The sequence below is a fragment of the Scyliorhinus canicula genome, chromosome 13 (genome assembly GCF_902713615.1).
Source record: "Scyliorhinus canicula chromosome 13, sScyCan1.1, whole genome shotgun sequence".
In the NCBI taxonomy this organism is placed as follows: Eukaryota; Metazoa; Chordata; class Chondrichthyes; order Carcharhiniformes; family Scyliorhinidae; genus Scyliorhinus; species Scyliorhinus canicula.
The window spans coordinates 124,900,384-124,921,762 of NC_052158.1; the positions used below are offsets into that span (position 1 = coordinate 124,900,384).

General features: G+C 45.8%; 1 protein-coding gene across 1 annotated transcript in view; it reads right to left on the reverse strand.

Annotated features, from left to right (window-relative positions):
- Nucleotides 1-20,203, reverse strand: part of chrnd (cholinergic receptor, nicotinic, delta (muscle)) — a 65,878-nt gene extending 45,675 nt beyond the window's left edge. The window contains exons 1-4 of the mRNA XM_038816878.1: nucleotides 20,077-20,203; nucleotides 10,609-10,754; nucleotides 6,437-6,481; nucleotides 312-421 (exon numbers count right to left, since the gene is read on the reverse strand). Coding sequence (XP_038672806.1) covers nucleotides 312-421; nucleotides 6,437-6,481; nucleotides 10,609-10,754; nucleotides 20,077-20,140 — 365 coding nt within the window. The 5' untranslated portion in view covers nucleotides 20,141-20,203. The remainder of the gene's footprint in view (nucleotides 1-311; nucleotides 422-6,436; nucleotides 6,482-10,608; nucleotides 10,755-20,076) is intronic.
- Nucleotides 20,204-21,379: the final 1,176 nt, after the last annotated feature.

Genomic DNA, 21,379 nt, shown 5'->3' on the forward strand with positions numbered 1-21,379 from the left:
ATGGGGGAAAGCGGGAACAGGTTACTGAGTTGGATTATCTGCCATGATCATAATGAATGGCAGAGCAAGCTCGAAGTGCCAAGTGGCCTTCTCCTGCTCCTATTTTCTATGTTTTATGTTATATCATGGTGGATGCGAGCCCAGTGGGAAAGCCATCCGAAATACTTTACAGCCATCGCCCCCCCTCCGCCTCAGCACAATTCTGCTGCAGGTGGGGGGGGTAGGGGGGGGGGGGGCAGCTCTTTATCCTTTGAACAAAAACTATCCTCTTCCCCCAATAATGTATAATTTGATGTAATAAATGTTCATACTTGTTTTCTAGAAGAATGTCCGGTATCCACAATAAGTCGGGAGGAAGTCGAAGGATATCAATTCCACTGTACTCTGATGTATTCCAGGTGAGTCGTTTGTCATACCATGCCTACAATAAAAAAAACTAAAATTAAACTTATCACCAATTGAATTGAGAACTAAAGTGAAAACCGCAGATCACTGTTTGAAATTCTACGGTCCCTTGCTGGTGGGTTTGAAGGCAGAGGAACTTGTAAAGTGGAATACATGGCCTGTTCACTGTCTACCCACCCATCCCCAACTCATTTTGAAAAGCTGCTGAGGTCGCTGGGCCTCCGCATTGAGCCTATTGAGTGGCCAATTAACTGTCAGCAGGGGTTGGCCCACACCAGCTTTAGTTGCATGGGTTGATGTTGGACAAGGGGGTATATCTTCTCAGAGGGGACGGGGGGTTCCCTTTAGCTATAATCCCCCCAAAGGTCATGTCCCTTTCACCTGCCGTCCTCAGCTTCTCAAACCAGGACCCTCCACTCTATCACTCTCCCCTTGCTGGGGCTTGCAGGCCAGGCCTTGCCAATACCCTGGACTTGCTTTCAGTCGTGCCTCCATTAGGCACTGACTGGTTGTAGTTCGAGAATTGTTGCCACTTGAACCCTCTGCTGGGCCTACAGAACGGCCGGCCGTCTGCAGCTCTAAGTTGAGGTTTGTTCCCCAGATGAAGGAAGAAGTCTTGCCGTTAGCCAATTAATGTCCTGCTGAATATTAAATGGCTGTGGGATGGCTGGTATCCCCTGCTGACTCTTCAGGTGGCAGGTCATAAAAATACTGGCAGCATAGTGTTTAGCACAGTTGCTTTACAACTCCAGGGTCTCAGGTTCGATTCCCGGCTTGGGTCACTATCTGTGCGGAGTTTGAACATCCTCCCCGTGTGTGCGTGGGTTTCCTCCGGGTGCTCCGGTTTCCTCCAACAGTCCAAAGATGTGCAGGTTAGGTGGATTGGCCATGCTAAATTGCCCTTAGTGTCCGAAAAGGTTAGGTGGAGATAGGGTGGAGGTGTGGCTGAGGTAGGGTGCTCTTTCCAAGGGCCGGTGCAGACTCGGTGGGCCGAATGGCCTTCTTCTGCACTATCAATTCTATGTCTGCATATCTTTTTTTGCCTTTTGTGCAATTAAGCTTAATTGAATTTGGCTTCTCAACTTCACTGACAGTCTCTTTAGCAATGCTGATTCGCTCGATTTCACTAATAGTTTGCACTTTATATCCACATTCAGCTACTAATCTGCTTGTAAAATCTACATTATGTGAGATTCTGTTGCATTTTAATATTTGACCCTGATATTGCCAAGTGCAGTAACTGTGGGGGGTGACAGTGACATAGTGATATTGCCACTGGGCTAGTAACCCAGAGACCCAGAGTAACGCTCTGGAGACCTGGGTGTGAAGCCCACCATGACATCTCATTCAAGAAAGAAAACAACTGGATTTAAAAGTCAAATGATGACCATGAAACCATTGTCATCAAAATCCATCTGGTTCACTGAGGGCAGGAAGCCACCTGGAGGAAGCAGTAAGGGTGGCAAAGGTGCAGAATGTACTCTGGGTGGGGACCTCAATATCCTTCAACAAGAGTGGCTTGTATGCACCACTACAAACTGAGCCCGATGAATCCTAAAGGACATAGCTGCTAGACTGGGTCTGTGGCAGGTGGTAAGGGAACCAACAAAAAGTACATCCTCACCAACCTGCCTGCCACTGATGCATCTGTCCATAACATAAGGGTAGGTGTGACCAACCCACAGTCCTGTGAAGATGAACTTCCATTTTTACATTGAGGATACCCTCCGTGTTGTGTGGCACTATTGCTGTGCTAAATGGGATAGACTTCAAACAGATCTAGCAACTCAAAACTGGACATCTGTGAGGCACTGTGGGCCATCAGCAACACCAGAATTCTACTCAACTACAATTTGTATCCTCATCCTGCCATTACCACTAAGCCAGGGGGTGAACCCTGGTTCAATGCAGAGTGAAGGAAGACATGCAGGAGCAACACCAGGCATACCTAAGTATGAGGCGACAACCTGATGAAGCTACAACAAATGATTACTTGCTTGCCAAACAGGAGATGATAGACAGAGCTAAGCCATTCCACAATCAGAAGATCAGATCTAAGCTCTGCAGTCCTGCCACATCCAGTCGTGAATGGTGATGGACAATTAAACGCACTAGAGAAGGAAACCCCACAAATACCCCATCCTCGGCACATCAGTTTGCAACAATCTGAGTGGATGACCCACCTTGACCTCTTCCAGAGGTCCCCAGCATCACAGATGCTATCTTAAGCCAGTTCGATTCACTCCACATGATATAAAAAAATGGCTGAAGGCACTGGGTACTGCAAAGGCTATGGGCTCTGATAATATTCCAACAACATCACTGAAGACATGCTCTCCAGAACCTGTTGCCCCTAGCCAAGCTGTTCCAATACAGCTACAACACTGACATCTACTCAGCAATGTGGATAATTGCCCAAGTGTGTCCAGCACACAAAAAGAAGGGCAAATCCAACCCCGACCAAATCTGTTTACTCTCCATCATCAGTAAAGTGATGAAAGGGATCATTAACAGTGCTATCAAGCGGCACTTACTCAGCAATAACCTGCTCACGGTCGTTCAGTTTGGGTTCCGCCTGGGTCACTCAGCTCCTGACATCATTCCCACCTTGGTTCAAACATGGACAAAAGAGATGAACTCCAGAGGTGAGGTGAGAGTGACCATTAAGGCAACATTTAACCGAGTATGGAATCAAAACTGGAGTCAATGGGAATCAGGAGGAAAACTTTCTGCTGGTTGGAGTCATAACCAACATAAAGGAAGATAATTGTGGTTATTGGAGGTCAATCATCTCAGCTCCAGTACATCACTGCAGGAGCACCCCAGGTAGTGTCCTAGAACCAATAATCTTCAGCTACTTCATCAATGACCTACTTTAGGTTAAAAGTGAGTCAAAGTCAACATTTTGTGTGTGGGGTCAAAGGAGCATACTGAGGAGGTGAGGATGAGCATTATTTCTTTAAAAATTCCACTGTAACAACCACTTTTCACTGAGTGAAGGAAAACTAGAAGGCGTAGTGAACAAAACATATTGTCTGATCTGTATCTGGAGTAGGACATTGTTGAGTAAAGACTGTTAATGTCTTGGTGCTAAAGAGGGACAATTAAATTGGAGAAGCTTCTAATACCTCCTAGCCATTGGTGACTGGGACCTCAGACAAATAATGTTCTTTTGCCATAAAACAGATCAAAATCATTTTTAAAAAGTGATGAATAATTCAGAAAGATACTGCTGCGACTATAGAGCAATCAGATAGGAATTTGCCACAAAATATGAGTATTAGAACACATGAATAGGAGTAGACCCTCAAGTTCCTTCAGCCTGTTCTGCTATTCAATGAGACCATGGCTGATCTGTGACTTAACTACATATTCCTTTGCTCCATATTCTTTACTGCCTTTGATTTAAAAATGTCTATCAATCTTAGTTTTAAATTTAGCAATTGATCTAGCATCAATTGCTATATGTGGAAGAGAGTTCCAAATTTCTGTGATCCTTAAGACTAGAAGTAATTAAGGATGGGCAATAAATGTAACATAGCCAGTGATGCCCAAATCATATAAAAGAACAAAAAAGAGAAGCATTGAAGTCAGGAAAGAGTCCCATAACACCTACCAAACCATGCTTTCTAGACTTTGGCAACTTGAAACAACAATGAATAGCACCAAACGCTTGGAGAACCATTGCAACAGCCAAAAGAAATCAACTAGCAATTAAGCTGTAAGTAGACGTTAATTGCTACATAAAGTACTTGTAGGTGTGATGGTTTCTTCTTGCAGCTTAATAGTTCATTATATCATGAACTGATTGCACAAGTGCCCATCAGGGACCACATTCCTCCTCAAACGGCACCTGTAGCATCCACCAAGCCCAATTTTGTGCCAAAGCTATTTTTACAATGTTGCACGAGGAATAAATATTTCCCATGATGCCTAAAAGCTGTAAAGCTAGAAAAATTAACTGACTGGGGAAATGATGCGGTTATATGTTAATTAAGAAGTAATCGCGTATGTTGCAATTAAGGATCAGTGAGATTTGATCATTTGCCCAGAAGTAGTATATAGATACATTTTAATGAAATTTTTCTTTCTAGTATTTTAATAAACACATTAACTAGCTTACTATGTATGTATTAGAAATAGTTGTTTGGAAGTACAGACTTTGAGTATTGCTGAAAAAAGAGACATGCTGTCGAAGCTTTTTATCTTGCATTCATCAGGACAAATATGCAAGAATGCCAATTGTAAAGGGAACAACAATTTCTCATGCATGACAAGAGAGTGCTGATTGGTTGACAAGTAGACTCTGATTGGTAGAGGCATTATCATGGAGAATGCATCAGGGAACAGTTAACTGCCAAACTTTTGTCTAAATTCAAACCGATGACAGGTCAACTCTGATTGGCCAAAGCTTCGCCACGGGTTAACTCTCACTGATCAAGGCATTACATTGGGAATGAACCAGGGAATGGCTGTCCTTTTGTATAGTTTAAAAAGGTGCAATGCGGAAATATGCTCCTTCTGTCTGCAATCTATGTGGGCTCTGTATGAATCTATATAGTTTCTAGCACACGTAAATTGTGAACCTGGCTGATAATCCTAAATTGGTTGTCAGTGTAATGCTTAGCACAATCATGATTGTTTAGCAAGTGCTGTTTAATTGTGGAATCACCTCCTAATGTTCGACACTATGTTTTGGGTTTTGCAAGCCATTGCTTCACTGTTGCTGGGTCAAAATCCTGGAACTCCCTCTCTAACAGTACAGTGGGTGTATGATCCACCAGTCATTGGGACATACTGCCTACATATGTTTCACACTTGAGGGGTGGGATGGTGGTGGCAGTGGTGGATGCCTCCATGTACAATCTCCTTTTAACATCAGGTAACCCCTCAAAATGTCTTTTTTTAAATTAATTTTACAGGATGTGGGAGTCACTGGCCAGCATTTATTACCCATTCTTAATTGCTATTGAACTGAATGGCTTGCCAGGCCTATTCCAGAGGCTATTTAAGAATCAACCTGTGGATCTGGAGTCGTCTATAGGCCAGACAAGGTAAGGACGACAGATTTGGGGGCAGCAGGGTAGCATGGTGGTTAGCATCAATGCTTCACAGCTCCAGGGTCCCAGGTTCGATTCCCGGCTGGGTCACTGTCTGTGTGGAGTCTGCACGTCCTCCCCCTGTGTGCGTGGGTTTCCTCCGGGTGCTCCGGTTTCCTCCCACAGTCCAAAGATGTGCGGGTTAGGTGGATTGGCCATGCTAAATTGCCCGTAGTGTCCTAAAAAGTAAGGTTAAGGGGGGGTTGTTGGGTTACGGGTATAGGGTGGATATGTGGGTTTGAGTCGGGTGATCATGGCTCGGCACAACATTGAGGGCCGAAGGGCCTGTTCTGTGCTGTACTGTTCTATGTTCTATGTTCTATTTCCTTCCTTACAGGACATTTGTGAACCAGATGAGTTTTTTTACCACAATCGACAATGATTTCGTGGTTACCACTCGACTGCTAATTCCAGATTTTTATTGAACTCAAATTGCCGTGGTGGGATTGAAACTCGGGCCTCCAGAGTATTACCATGGATTCTGGATTACTAGTCCAGTGACAATATCACCACACCACCGCCTCCCCTGATAGCACTATTCCACCGCCTTCCCTTTACGTCTTGTCCCTATATGTGTTCCCTCCACCCCCGGCTGCTCCACCAACACCACTGCCCCTTTTTGCCCACCCCCCGGTCCTCACCTCCCTCCTTGCCCCCATACTTACCTGATCCTGGACTTGTGGGACTGAGATCCTGGGAATTACTTGCAGTCCCAGTCTTGTCCACTGCAGCTTTTGGCATTGCTGTGTTTAGGCACCTGCCAGCCAGTCAGATTGGTTGGCAGCTCTCTGAGGCGGGGCTTCTTCTCGAATGAGGGCAGAAACCCATCCCCAGTCAATGAACCCTCATTGAAGGGAGAGCCTGCCATCTGAAACATCCTGGCCACAATGTAAAAATCATTCAGAAATATGCGATGTGGTTCCTTTACTCACATGATCAATCCATACGTTTGTAGTCAGAGTCTCATCAACTTCTTTCTGTGAGGAATTAAGAACACAGAAACGGGAATTGTGAACACAGAAACGGGAATAGAGAACACAGAAATGGGAATAGAGAACACAGAAACGGGAATAGAGAACACAGAAACGGGAATAGAGAACACAGAAATGGGAATTGTGAACACAGAAATGGGAATAGAGAACACAGAAATGGGAATAGAGAACACAGAAATGGGAATTGTGAACACAGAAATGGGAATAGAGAACACAGAAACGGGAATTGTGAACACAGAAATGGGAATAGAGAACACAGAAACGGGAATAGAGAACACAGAAACGGGAATTGTGAACACAGAAATGGGAATAGAGAACACAGAAACGGGAATTGTGAACACAGAAATGGGAATAGAGAACACAGAAACGGGAATTGTGAACACAGAAACGGGAATAGAGAACACAGAAACAGGAATTGTGAACACAGAAACGGGAATTGTGAACACAGAAACAGGAATTGAGAACACAGAAACGGGAATTGTGAACACAGAAACACAGTAGAGATGATATATTTAATAAGAATTTATTTAGGCAGGTATGAAACTTCTACACAAGTTTCATATGCTAGGAGCTTCACACCTTCCAGTAAACTTTGGATGTTCACATTGCCATCCCACGATGCAGCCCTAAAACTTGTTTTGTTTGATGAAGACCCTTTTAGTGCAGAAGACATCTTTTTTTTTGTCAGCTTTCACCAATAGTTTGTGTGCATTCAATGGTTATATTTGCTTTGAGCCTTCCATCCAAGTAAACTACCACCTCATCTTCAACCTCCCTTCCTTTGCCAACGTTTGTTACCTCCCAAACGGGCAGCACAGTAGCATAGTGGTTAGCACAGTTGTTTCACAGCTCCAGGGTCCCAGGTTCGATTCCAGCCTGGGCCACTGTCTGTGCGGAGTCTGCATGTTCTCCCCGTGTGTGTGTGGGTTTCCTCTGGGTGCTCCGGTTTCCTCCCACAGTCAAAAGATTTGTGGGTTAGGTGGTTTGGCCATGCTAAATTGCCCTTAGTGTCCAAAAAGGTTAATTGGGCTTGAGGGGATGGGGTGGAGGAGGCATGTGCTTGAGTGGAGTGCTCTTTCCAAGGGCCAGTGCAGATGCGATGGGCCGAATGGCCTCCTTCTGCACTGTAAATTCTATGATTCTTTGATTCTATGAAATCAATGGCCATCATTCTGGAACTCCATGTTTAAATTCCTCCAATCAGTTTTTTGCTTCTGCCACAATACTGAAATAGCTCTTATTTAAGCTGCAAATGATGTCCTACATGACTGTGATAATGCTAAACTAATCCTTCTTGTCCTTGTCAAACTTACTGCGGTCTTTGACCAGACTATTCTCTTCCAATGCCTCTCCATTATCATCCAATTAGATGGGACTGCACCTGTCTGGTACCATTCTTATCAATCAAGTCATAGCGTGAGAATCACCTGCTTCCTCTTGTGGGGTATTCTAGGTCACAATTTCAGGATAAGGGGTAGCAAATTTAAAACAGAGATGAGGAGAAACTACTTCTCCGAAAGAGTCATGAATCTGTGGAATTCACTAGCCCTGAGTGTGGTGGATGCTGGGTCAGTGAGGAAATTTAAGGAGGTGTTTGACAGATGTTTAATTAGTAATGGTCTGAAGGGTTATGGAGTAAGGGCAGGACGGTGGTGTGGAGGCCATGATGAGATCTGCCATGATCACATTGAACCGTGGAGACAGCCCTAGTTCTTATATTCTAAGAAAGAACTACTCTGTCTAATTTCACCTTTCAGCTCTTGGGCTGTAGTCCTCTAGGTGACAGCACCTCAAGCACAAATGGTGTACTTGATTAATAAGGGGATTTCTTGACTAATAAGGGGATCAGGGCTTATGGGGAGAAGGCAGGAAAATGGGGGTGAGGAAAATGTCAGCCATGATCAAATGGCGGAGCAGACCCGATGGGCCGAATGGCCTAATTCTGCTCCTATATCTTATCTTCTTATGGTCACTGGGTGTATCACCCCATCACAGGTAAAATTCTGGTGGGATCAGGAGTAGGTATGTAGGCAGCAGGATGGATGCCTGTTGGATTTAATATGTCCCTCTCCTTCAAAACCGCAGACTGGAGAGTGTTAAATTCAGCCCATTGTCTCTGGCTCCAGGTTTAAACTCAGTTTTCCAACCACCTATTCCATTCCTCTCCCTGACAACTGCTGGAGGCTGAATCATTGTTTGCAATATTTGTGTTGTATTACCTAGGGATGAACCTCTGACCGTATCCATGTCATCATGAAGACTTCCTATTATTTCCACATCCATACGTCAACCATCTTTGTCCCTGTCTCAGCTCACCTGTCTCTGAAACCCTCATCCTTTGCTATTCTGGACTTGACAATCCCAATGATCTCCAGAAAGGCCACAACTTCCTGACCATCCTGAGTCTGTCTCATCACTTGCACATGGACATGGGTTTTTCTAGTTGGAGTTCTGCAAATGTTTCCCCCATTAACAATATTGAGAAACACTGTGGTGGTATTAGCAGCCTTACATGATCTTGCATGCCACTTTAGTGATCATTTAGGACTGAGGTGAGGAGAAATTTCTTTACACAAAGGATTGTGAGCCTTTAGAATTCTGTGCCCAGATTGAGTGTGCCATCGTTAAATATATTTAAGGCTGAGATAGACAGATATTTGGTCTTCCAGAGAATCGAGGGATATGGGGAGAGGACAGGCTGCTTATCAACTATAATGTGGAACAGTCTCAATGTGCGATATGATCTACTCCTGCTCCTATTCCTTATGTTCTCAGCGCTGTGAAAGTTTTGCAGACTATCAGGACTCCTTGAAGCAAATAACAAACTTACATCAAAATAGCACAGCTGTAAGGACTGCAAATATTTGAAAAAATATAGTGTGTTCTCCTTTGAGAGCTCCTGTGCAAATACAAGGTCCTTTGTACCCAGTCTTTATGCTACCCTGGTACAAAATCTGGTGAATTGTGCCAGATATTCATTTAAACACTTTTTTGTGTATTGTGTATCTATGAGAGAAATAAAGAACAATACAGCACAGGAACAGGCCCTTCGACCCTCCAACCATGTCCCAGTCATGATATCAACTTTGGCCAAAACCCTCAGCACTTTCTTGTGACATATCCCTCTATACCCATCCTATCCATGTATTTGTCAAGATGTCTTTTGAACGCCATTAATTAATCTGCTTCCACAACCCCCCCTGGCAACGTGTTCTCGGCACACCATCCTCTGCTTAAAAAAAACTGCCTCGCACATCTCTTCTAAACTATATCCCACGGACCTTAAATCTATGCCCCCTGGTGACTGACCCCTCCACCCTGGTAACGTGTGCCTGCCCATCCACCCTATCCATGCTCTGCATAATCTTGTAGACCTCTATCAAGTCACCCCTCAACCTCTGCTGTTCTAATGAAAACATTCCGAGTCTATTCAGCTTCTCCACATAGCTAACACCCTCCAGACCAGACAACAACCTGGTAAACCTCCTCTGCACCCTCTCCAAAGCCTCCATATCTTTCTGGTAATGTGGCGACCAGAATTGTGCGCAATATTCCAAATGTGGCCTTACCAAGGTTCTATACAACTGTAGCATGACTTGCCAGTTTTTATACTCGATGCCCCATCCAATGAAGGCAAGCATTCCATATGCTTTCTTGACTACCTTGTCAACTTGTATTGCCACTTTCAAAGATCTGTGGACCTGTACGTCCAGATTTCTCTGACTTTCTATATTCCTAAGAGTTTTGCCATTTCCGGTATGTTTCCCCTCCGTTTTGACCTACCAAAATGCATTACCTCACATTTGTCTGGATTAAGCTCTATTTGCCATTTCTCTGCCCAAGTCACCAACCTATCGATGTCCTGTTGTATCCTCTGACTATGGGAAATGGGTGCAAGAGTACTAGCTAACTGTATAATGAGCGCTAATACTTCCTTTTTTATAGTAAGCACTTTTAATGTGCAGAAATGCAATGGAATGTAAAATTGTAATTGACTTTGCTTAATTGGCAATTTGTACATGTTCTGTCAGAGGATTTAGGGGTCAATGCCCCTCAATAGCCAGATGGCCTACTCCTGCTCCTAGTTCTTATGTTCTAATACGTGAACTTACTAATGAAATGAGATTGGAGAGTGTTAAACCCAATGCAATTTTCACCACTTCATCCTTCTGCTCGACTGGCCGGATGTCTTTATTATACTTTCTAACTACCAAGAGATCGTTAATCAGTCTCTCCTCGTCATTCTTACCGGAACATCCTATTGATAAAAAGAGAAAGAATACATGTCATTTAGAGTGTATGGAGAAATATCCCCACAAGCTGAATACCTATTATATTATCAACACAATAATCAGAATGTATGTAGCTTGTTTCTAAAAAAATTAACCTTAATAATCACACCACAAGACATTTCACATTGGGTTCTAATTTCCAGGCTGAACAGCAATTAAGCTGCAATTAACTTTACCCTGAACAGTCCCTTCACCAGGCAATTAACTGTTGATTGACCTGAGACATGATTACTTAACAACAATTCAAACTTTTTGACTGAAAGGAACTCAGTTCTAACATAACAACAGGATAAGATATGGGGAGGTATTACATGGAATAACATTCTTATCCTGATAAAATGAAATCTCATCTGGTTTACCATGAATAGCATATTGGAAGATCTACTGTTATTTAACTCATCAGTTGTGATGCTTTTTCTGGATATTTAATTAATTTAAATATGGATTGTGCGTTGTAGTTTATTATGAATTTATATAAGTTTCTGGCTATCCATTATTCTGGTTTGAGAGGTGAAACAAGGGGGATTGTAAACATGCTCATTAGCCATTCTATTTAGTGTCCAGAACAGTGCCATCTTCCACCTGCAAGGATCTACTGTTGGGTAACTTTGAAGCTGTTTTAAATCTCCAATGGTAGCTAAAGACTTACAGCTCTGTCATTTTGTCTCTTCAATCCTCAACTCCAACAACAAATGAATGGAAATTATGGATCCCTTTGTCGCTAAGATTGTGATCAGCCTGTCAGCTGCCTCTGCTGCTTCCCCTCCCTCTGCTAACACATCAAGCCAAATGACCCCTCAGGCATCCCCAAACCCTGTGTCAAGCCTGAACTTGCATCTTTGTCCAGTTTCTTTCCTATCTCCTCTAGCTGTGGGACCCACTTTTTGCTCCCTTGACCCCATTATCATCAAACTGCTGAACACCCAACTTCCAGTCCTGGCTCATGTTAACTGATATCCTTAACCATTACTTCGCCTTAGGAACTGTACCCCCAGCTAGAAACCTGCTCTCTTAACCTTGCTCCCCAATAAAACGCACCCTGTACCTCTTAATGGAGAGACCATGGGGGAGGGACCACCTGTGGGAGGCTATGATAAGTAAACGGGACTCTTGGGAGAGAGAGCCCCTTCTCCCCTTCCCCAATCCAAGGTTGTTTGACAGGCTTCTTCCCAGTCCCTTAACTCATCCTGCTAGTCTCAAAGTTGAGACTTCAATTCTTGCAGGAAGCAACCCTAAATTGGCCAATAATTACCCACGCAAGGGCCTTAATTGGGGCTGCCCTAGGCTTTGCCCACCCCCTCTGTATATTGCAGGCAGGTCGGGGGTGGGCTGGAAGGCAGCGGGAAGACCATTTGGGTAATTTTACAAAGCCCCTGTCTGCAAATTCGCTAGTGGGGAAACAAATGTCTTCCCCAAGGTCTGTCCACCCACATTGATCACTGGCCCACATTGGTGCCTTCACAGCAGCTGCTGGGGTGAAAATCCCAAATGGGGACCAGCAGCCATCTCTGCAATCTGAGCACTTTCTTTGAGAGCAGTCTCCAGAAACTACACTTCCAAAAGCAATCCTCTGCCAGAGGCTGCCCCCAAGCTGACCAGTGTGCATCATTAAACGGTCAGATTGCACCTTATTTTCATGCTGCTTGGCCTTCTGCTGTGCAAACGCTTCCTGTAAGTAGCTAAATATTTGATATGCCCCATGTGAAACTATCAAAATTGCACTGCCCTTGGAAATTCTCTGCTGAATGGGAGCCTCTGCAGTTCTGTTCCCATCATCTCAGAATAAGATGTTTATGTTGTTTATCATTTTCATATTTGATAAAATTTCAATAATCACATGCATTTAAAAAAAAAATGTTTTATTCAAACCTTTTTACATATATTCACAAAAATATCAGAAGACCAAAGCATCAACCTAAACAAATAATCACAAATCCCCAACCTCCCCCCCCCCTCCCCCCCCCCCCCGATACCAGCACCCCACCACATCCTGCCTTCCCAATTTTTACCCCCTTATCCTTCCCAGCAGCCCCTTAACTGTCCCTCCCCCCCACCCCCATTGACCCCTCAATTCACCTTGAAGAAATTAATGTACGGTTCCATCTCTGGGTGAACACCTCTGCCGACCCCCTCAAAGCGAACTTGAGCTTCTCCAACCGCAGGAATTCTGCCAGGTTGCTCACCCACACCCCACCCTCGGCCAATCAGGGTTCTGCCAACAGAACAAAATCCGTCTCCGGACTATCATGGAGGCAAATTCCAGCACATCGGCCTCTCTCCCCACCTGGACTCCCGGATCTTCCGACACACTGAATATCGCCACCTCCGGACTTGGGACCACCCCCACACCCAGAACACTGGACATAACATCCGAGAACCCCTTGATGGAACCATCAATTCACCAGACACGTGCTTTCCGATATGAACAGTGGCTTTAATCTACTTACTACAGAGCCAGCCTGTTACCCGTTGATGAACTCTCGGTGAACTGCAGGCTGACTCTGGACAAGGGTATTTATACAGCAGCACAAGGGGGAGGAGTCGTGGGCGGAGCCAAGAGTGGAGCCCCGTACAAACTCCTGAGCATTCCCAGAGCTACTCCCCCTAGTGGTCGGATAATGCTACTGCGCTTACAAAGTTACATTCACCACACCCCTCAGTTTTGGACATGCCGAAATCATGTGGATGTGATTTGCACACACCGTCCATACCGATCCTTCGCCCCCACAAAGAACCGTCTCAACCTCGCCACCGTCATGTGAGCCCTATGCTCTATCTTAAACTGGTACTGAACCTTGCACATGACGAGGACGACTTCACCCTCCGCAAGGCCTTTACCCATGTCCCCGCTCGCACCTCCCCTCCCTGCTCCTCCTCCCATTTACACTTAATCTCCTCCACTGGAGCACCCTCCCTCTCCTTGTAGATATTCAATACCCTCCCCTCCCCTCTATCATCCTCCAACAACAACTTGTCCTGAGAAGGACGGCACCTCTCTCCTCACAAAATCGCTCACCTGCAGGTACCTAAAGCCGTTCCCCTTGGTAACTCATACAATTCCTCCAACTCCTCCAGTCGCAAACCTTCCCCCAATGAATAAGTTCCTAAAGTACTCGATTTCCACCTGCCGCCATCCAAGGAAAATTGTGTCCAGCCTCGCCGGCACAAACCTATGGTTGTCATATTTTGGTGCCCACAATGACATACCCTCTAGCCCGAAATGTTGCCGGCACTGGCTTCACATCCGCAATGCCGAAACCATCACCAGGCTCATGGGGCACCCGACCAGCAAGAACGGAAGAGCTGCCAATAACAGTGCCCTCAAACTCGTCCCCCGAAATGACACCGCTCCATTCGCCCCCAAACCCATCTCTTCTCCACCGCCCATTTCCTCACCATTGCAATGTTCGCCACCCAATAATAATTTATCAAATTTGGCAACGCTACCCCCCGTCCCCCCATCCCCCCGTCCCCTCTCCACGAACACCCGCCTCACCCAAGGGGTCTTCCCCACCCACATAAACCCCCAAATTATCCTGTTAACCTTTCTGAAACAGGACTTGGGAACAAAGATAGGTAGGTTCTGGAACACGAACAAGGACCCGGGCAACACTGCCATTTTTACCGTCTGCACATGCCCAGCCAGTGACAGCGACAACACGTCACGCCTCTTGAAATCCAACTTAATTCCGCCTACCGGTTGTGCCAACTTCAATTTGTGTAGCCGGGCCCAGCTCTGCGCCACCTGGATTCTTAGATATCGAAAACTCCTCCCACCACCTGGAACGGCAATACCCTAACCTCCTCTCTTGCCCTCCAGCATTGATCGGGAACACCTTGCTCTTCCCCATATTTAATTTGTACCCTGAAAACTTGCTTAATTCCCTCAAATTCTGCACAATCTCTCCAATGTTGCCCATCGGGTCCGAGATATATAACAACAAATCATCGGCATTTAGCGAGACTCTATGCTCAACGATCCCCGCTCAATCCTTTCAAATCCCTCAATGCCCGAAGTACCACTGCCAATGGTTCTATCGCCAAGTCAAAAAGCAATGGGGCGAGTGGGCAAAGGAACAAAAAACAAATAACAATACAGCACAGGAACAGGCCCTTTGGCCCTCCAAGCCTGCGCTGATCACGTGTCCTATCTAGACCAACCGCCTGTATCCTTATATACCCTGTCTCTTCATGTGCCTATTCAGATAAGCCTTAAAGTTCGCTAACATATCTGCCTCAACCACCTCACTTGGCAGTGCATTCCTGGCCACCACCACCCTCTGTGTAAAAACCTCTCCCGCACATTTGCACTGAACCTTTCCCCCCTCACCTTAAACAGTTTGCCCCCTTGTAATTGTCATTTTCGCCCAGGGGAAAAGCCTCCAACTGTTCACCCTATCCATACCCCAAATACGTTTATAAACGTCGATCAGGTCGCACCTCAGCCTCCGCCTCTCCAGGGAGAACAATCCCAGTTTATTCAATCTCACCTCATAGCTAATGCCCTCCATACCAGGCAAGATTCTGGTAGACCTTTTCTGTACTCTCACCAAAGCCTCCACGTCCTTCTGGTAGTGTGGTGACTGGAATTGGACACAGTATTCCAAATGTGGCCTAACCAATGTTCTGTATAACTGTAACATAATTTTCAAACTTTTATACTCCATACCCTTTCCTATGAAGGCAACCATGGCACATGCTTTTTATTACCACCATTTCCACCTGTGCTGCCACTTTTAAGGACCTGTGGATCTGCACGACCAGATCTCTCTGTGTCTCTGTGCTCCTGATGGTTCTGCCATTTATTTTATAGCTCCTACCTAATTGGATCTACCAAAATGCATCACCTCATATTTGTCATCTGCCATTTCTCTGCCCAATTTTGCAGCCTATATATATCCTGTTGTATTCTCTGGCAATCTTCATCACTATCCGCAATTCCTGTATTCTTGTATCATCCGCAAACTTGCTAATCAGACCCGCTACATTTTCTTCCAAGTCATTTATTACAAAGAGGTCCCAGCACTGATCCCTGCGGAACACCACTAGTTACAGACCTCCATTCAGAAAAACGTCCTTCCACTGCTACCCTCTGTCTTCTCTGGCCAAGCCAGTTCTGAATCCATCCAGCTAGTTCACCCCTGACCTCACATGATCTAATCTTTTGCACCAGCCTGCCATGAGGGGCCTTATCAAATGCTTTACTAAAGTCCATGTAGATAACATCCACAGCCCATCCCTCGTCAATCATTTTTGTAACCTCCTCAAAAAATTCAATTAAATTATTGAGGACACCCCTGTCTTGTCCCACGATGTAACCCAAAGTATCCCAAACTCATCCAGTTCGTCCGAACGCTCACCACGGCGCCCTGTACAACAGCCGAACCCACTCCACAAACCTTGCCCAAACCTGAACTGACCCAGCACCTCCACATCCCCTCCCCCGGCGCCACCGAGTACCTTCGTTCCGCTCTTAGAATCATCTCTATCAGCCTTGCCCTCTCGCTCCAACCTCTCTCTATGCGTCCGGGTCAAAATAAACTCCCCCATTAAGTGCCTCCCTCAGCGTGGCAGCTGTGACCTCCCCTGTACCGTTCAACTTCACATAAGACCGAATGGCAGGTCTCACCTGCTCACACACCCCCTCATCCTCACATCCAACCTCCATTGTGGCCATTAGGCCTCCCGCTGCACCACCCACAAATCCAGCCAATTTGCACGTGGTCGAAAAGCACAATCGCTGAGTACTCCGAGTCGGCCACCCCCGCCAACAGCGTCTTGTCCATAACAAAAATGTTGATCCAGGAGTAAGTCCGGTGCACATGGGAGAAGTACGAAAACTTCTTTGCCTTCGGTATCCCAAACTCCATGGGCCCACCCCTTCCCGCCCAGGTGCTCCATGAACCCCCTCAACTTTCTAGCCACCGCCAACACTCTCGATAACTTCGGAATCGGCCGGCCCAAACTCAGATCTAGGGCGGTATTTGAATCGCCACCGTAATCAACCAATGCGTGTCCAGGCCGGGGATCCTCCCTAACACCAGCCGCATAAAGTTCATGTCGTCCCAATTGGGGGCATAAACATTCACCAGGACCACCAGCATCCTCTCCAGCTTCCCACTGATCATCACATATATACTCCCTGAATCAGTGACAATTCTCCTCATCTCAAAAGCCGCTCTCTTATTAACCAACACCACCACTCTCCTCGTCTTCTAACCCTGAGTAGAATACCTGCACCACCCATCCCTTCCTCAGCCTCTGATCCCCCAGCTTCAGATGTATCTCCTGCAAGAATACATCTTCCGCCTTCAAGCTACTCAAGTGCGCAAAAACAAGCGAACATTCAACCCTCGCCCGTTCCATGTGACCAGCCTGGCCCCCCCGGGGGGGGGGGGGGGGGGGGGGTCCCACGCGCACCTCCAGGCCCGCCCTCAAATGTCTGCTGCCATCTCTCCTTTCCCAACTGCGCCACACCATCCACACCGATGTCAGCAACCCTCCCCCCACACAACCAAACAAAGAGCCAACCCAATTCCCCCCTCCCTCAAACCTTCCTCCTGACAACCCCCCACTTCACTTCCATTAATTAGCCCACCCAGCATGGTGACCCCCGCCCAGGGCCTCTGCCTTCCCCTCACCCGTCCAGGCCACCCCTCCCACCCACCAACAAACAAAGAGAAGCAAAAGGCACACTCACCATCATGGCTCCCCCCTCCCATCAGAACCAACCCCAATTCACCCACCTGATGTGCCCCACAATCTAAATAGAATTCCTTTCCAAAGTTCAATGTCCCCACACTCCTTCCAGTCCATGGTCCCACATAAAGTAAATCGCCTCCTCCAGCGAGTCAAAATAAAATTCTTGGTTTTGATGTGTCACCCACAAGCGGGCAGGGTACAAAACCCTGAACTTCACCCCCTTCTTGTAGAGGGCGACCTTTATCTGATTGTACCCAGCCCTCCGCTTAGCCAGCTCTGCACCCAGGTCCTGGTAAATCTGCAGCTCACTCCCGTCCCAGGTGTATTTCTTAGTCTGACTCACCCACCTCACGATCTTTTCTTTATCCAGGAACCGACGCAGCCTCACCACCATTGCCCTCAGTGGCTCCCCCATCTGCGGCCTCCTCCTCAGCGCCCTCTGCACCCAATCCAACTCGAGGGGCTGGCCTCCACAACTTCAATGTCTCCAGGCATCCCAACAATCCTCAAATTCTACCTCCTGAAGCAATTCCCGAGATCCTCCAATTTCTTTCAGCCTTTTCTGGCTGCTCATCACCCTCCTGATCTCCGCCTCCAGAGAGGTCACCGGATCCTCATGCTCCCCCACCGACTCCTCCACATTCTGGATTGCCAGACCCTGAGCCTCCTGCCTCTGCTCCACTCGCTCAATCAAGCGGCTCCACCACCACGGCCAAATCCTCTAATGCCTCTTTCCTCTGCTCCTGGAATGTGCCATTTAAAAAGTCCACCAGCTGCTCCATCGATCACTGGGTGGGCAGCGCTGACCCCTTACCCTCCGCCTTCTTCACCTCTGTCGCACCATGCAAACTTTCCTGCTCCAAATGCTCTCTCTTTCCCGTGGCACTTCTCGTCCCCTGATCCATACACTGACCTCACCAGAGGAATATTACCCTCCCTGGGCACCTCGAACGGGAGCCTCCCAATGTGCGACCACTCACTCCATGGCCACTGCCGGAAGCCAATCTGACGCTTCATTGTTAATGTAAGCCTCCTTGTGACAATAAAAAAAATCATTATTATTATTGTTAATGCCCAACTGTCAGCTGTGCATTAATGCTGGACCCCTGCCTGCTGGGATCTTGTCTCTTGTCATGCCATGGCCTTTTGCTGCGCTTCTGCCTGTAGTCACCACAGTCTGTGGTCAGTTTTGGCCTGTTGATGAGGCTGATCTATTGCCAGGCCTCAGCCTGTGTCTGGTCCCACCCTGTTGCCAGGCTCCTGCCTTTTATTAGCTGTAGCATGTTGCCAGCCCTGGCCTGTTGCTCGGCTCCTGTCTGTGGTTGGCTCTGGAATGTTGCATTGCAGCCGTGATCAGCTGTCAGCCATTGTCTGTTGTTAGATCCAGCATGACACTTTTTATACAGTAGCGAGTTCTAGATCTTTTAATATTCCTGCCACATTTGCTAAATGCGGCCGTTATACTTTATCATTCTACTCAGGACAATGATTTCTGGATATACCCTTTAATATATGCGACCTCCAGACTATATAGATTTTTTCATGCATTGGCTTCAAAAATTGTTGGCCTTATATTTACTTGATTGTCCTACATTGATTATATTTTGCTTTTTCCTGATTCAATATTCCTGTTACTTTAATCCTAGTTTTAGGTTCAATTATTATTTAAAGTAATAAAGCATTTGTTTAAGTCCTTAATATATTCATTTTTCTTGTGATCATGATTAAAAAATCGAACTAATTATCTAATAAGTAAACACAGTTTAATGCAAAACTGATTTTTGTCACCCTGAATTAACGAGTAAAATATGCCTCAGAAAAGCAACTGCTACAGTTTCCTTCATGATTCCTCCTCAGCTCTGCTTGCTGCAGAACATTGGGAAGTACACTGAGGGAAGCTAAGTGAATGCTAGACTGGGCTTCTGATGTTGGTTAACGGTAACTGATGAATAGTGATGATTAAACGTAGATGTTACTAATGTATAACGGTTAGCTGTCAAGGGATTGTACAAAGAATCGTCGGAGAACAACTGAACTCAGGTTTGGTGTAGTTCAACAGATTATGTGGTCAGCAAAACAAATGTAGTCAAAGTTACTTTACCTGACTAAGTTTATGTGCATGCCATTAAAAAGAAAACCTTCTAGCTTTGAACACAAGTCAGAACATGCACGAACAGATTCAAAAACAGCTTCTTCCCCGCTGTTACCAGACGCCTAAACGACCCGTCTAATGGACTGACCTGATTAATACTACACTCCTATATGCTTCACCTGATGCCGGTGTCTATGTATTTACATTGTGTCGCCCTTTTATGTATTTTATTTTTACTTTATTTTCTTTTCATGTACTTAATGTTCTGCTTGAGCTGCTCGCAGAAAAATACTTTCACTGTACCTCGGTACACGCGACAATAAACAAATCTGATCCGAAATTCAGTTCCCTTGAGGTCAAGAGAACATTTCAGTTTAAGCAGATTTAAAACAACACTCCTGTTTGAGGCCAGATCAGACAATGCTTCTAATTCCAAACATGTGATCGCTGAAAAACGGAACAGAAACTTTCAGCGGTAATAAGACTTCACTTACCTGTATAAAACAGGCAGGCAATGAGAAGATAAACAGCGTGAAAGTTCCACTTTTGGATAAGCATGATTCTGAACTTAATAGCTACGTGGTGTGTTTGGCAATTCGGAGCAGCTTTTGTTTGAAGGGCATAGAGAATCTGAAATCTAATCCAGGGTTGAAACTGACAGAAACAGCTGCTGGCACAGATACATATAGAATAAGCACACTTCCATGCGGAAGCTCTGAAATCCACCTGGTAGCCATCACGGAATGTAGAAATCAATGCTCGCATTAAACTCACTTTGTGGTTTATGGAACAGATCTACCAATAAACTGTTTTACTGCTCAGTACTGCTCACTGACACTGGGAAACTCAACTGGCAATTTCATAAACTTTGTGATTTTCAGTTAGTTGTAAAAATAATAAAGAAATGCCAAATTCCACACAAAATGTGAAATGTAACAGATCCTGTGGCTAGCTGTAAAACAAAACATGGATTGATTTGTTTCAACAACAGCAACTTCTACTTATGTGGTTTAGAACCATAGCATCCTCACAGTGCAGGAGAAGGCCATTTGTTAGATCCACGCCGTCGGGACTCCTGCTGGTTGGGGGTGGAGAATAGCGGGGCAGGCCTCTGGCAACGGCCGCAGGTTGGAGATACGTGGCGCGGGGGCCGGAGAATCGAGGAACCGGCGACGATCCCGATTCCATGCACGGAAATGGATTCTCCGCCCCAGCGCCGGACACAATTTCGGCGTCGGGGAGCGTAGAATCCAGCCAATGATATTCTACATATCATTACACTTCGTATGTTCATATATATTTAAAATTTAAATTGGAAGGCTTGGATAGAAAAGAGGAAAAACTAAAAAAAAAAGCATTAGATGCTCTGTAATTTCTTGCCGCACTTGAATTGGCTTCACGGAGATAAGGAGAGTGGCTGCAGAGAATCCTGCTACCCTGGTCCCCCTCACAACAGGTCTTCCTCTGCTTTAATAGCAGGTTAGTCTAGTTGGAAGATATCAAGGGGGGTGGTGGGGGGTGGGGGAGAGTGGAGATGGTGGTGGGGGGAGGGGGAGAGTGGAGATATTCCCATTGCATGCTTGAACTTCAGACCGACCAGTTGTTGGCAGTAACACAACTCCAGGGATCCAGGCATAGCCATTTGTGTTTGAGTATCAGGCAATGAAGTAGCAAACAGCCCCATGTCAAATTCTGAATATAATGTGCACTCAATTTAAATATCCAGACAGTAATTAATTGATTGAGGAATATTCCTGCTTGCGACTTGCTGTAACTTTTAGGTTGGATAAAAAAGGA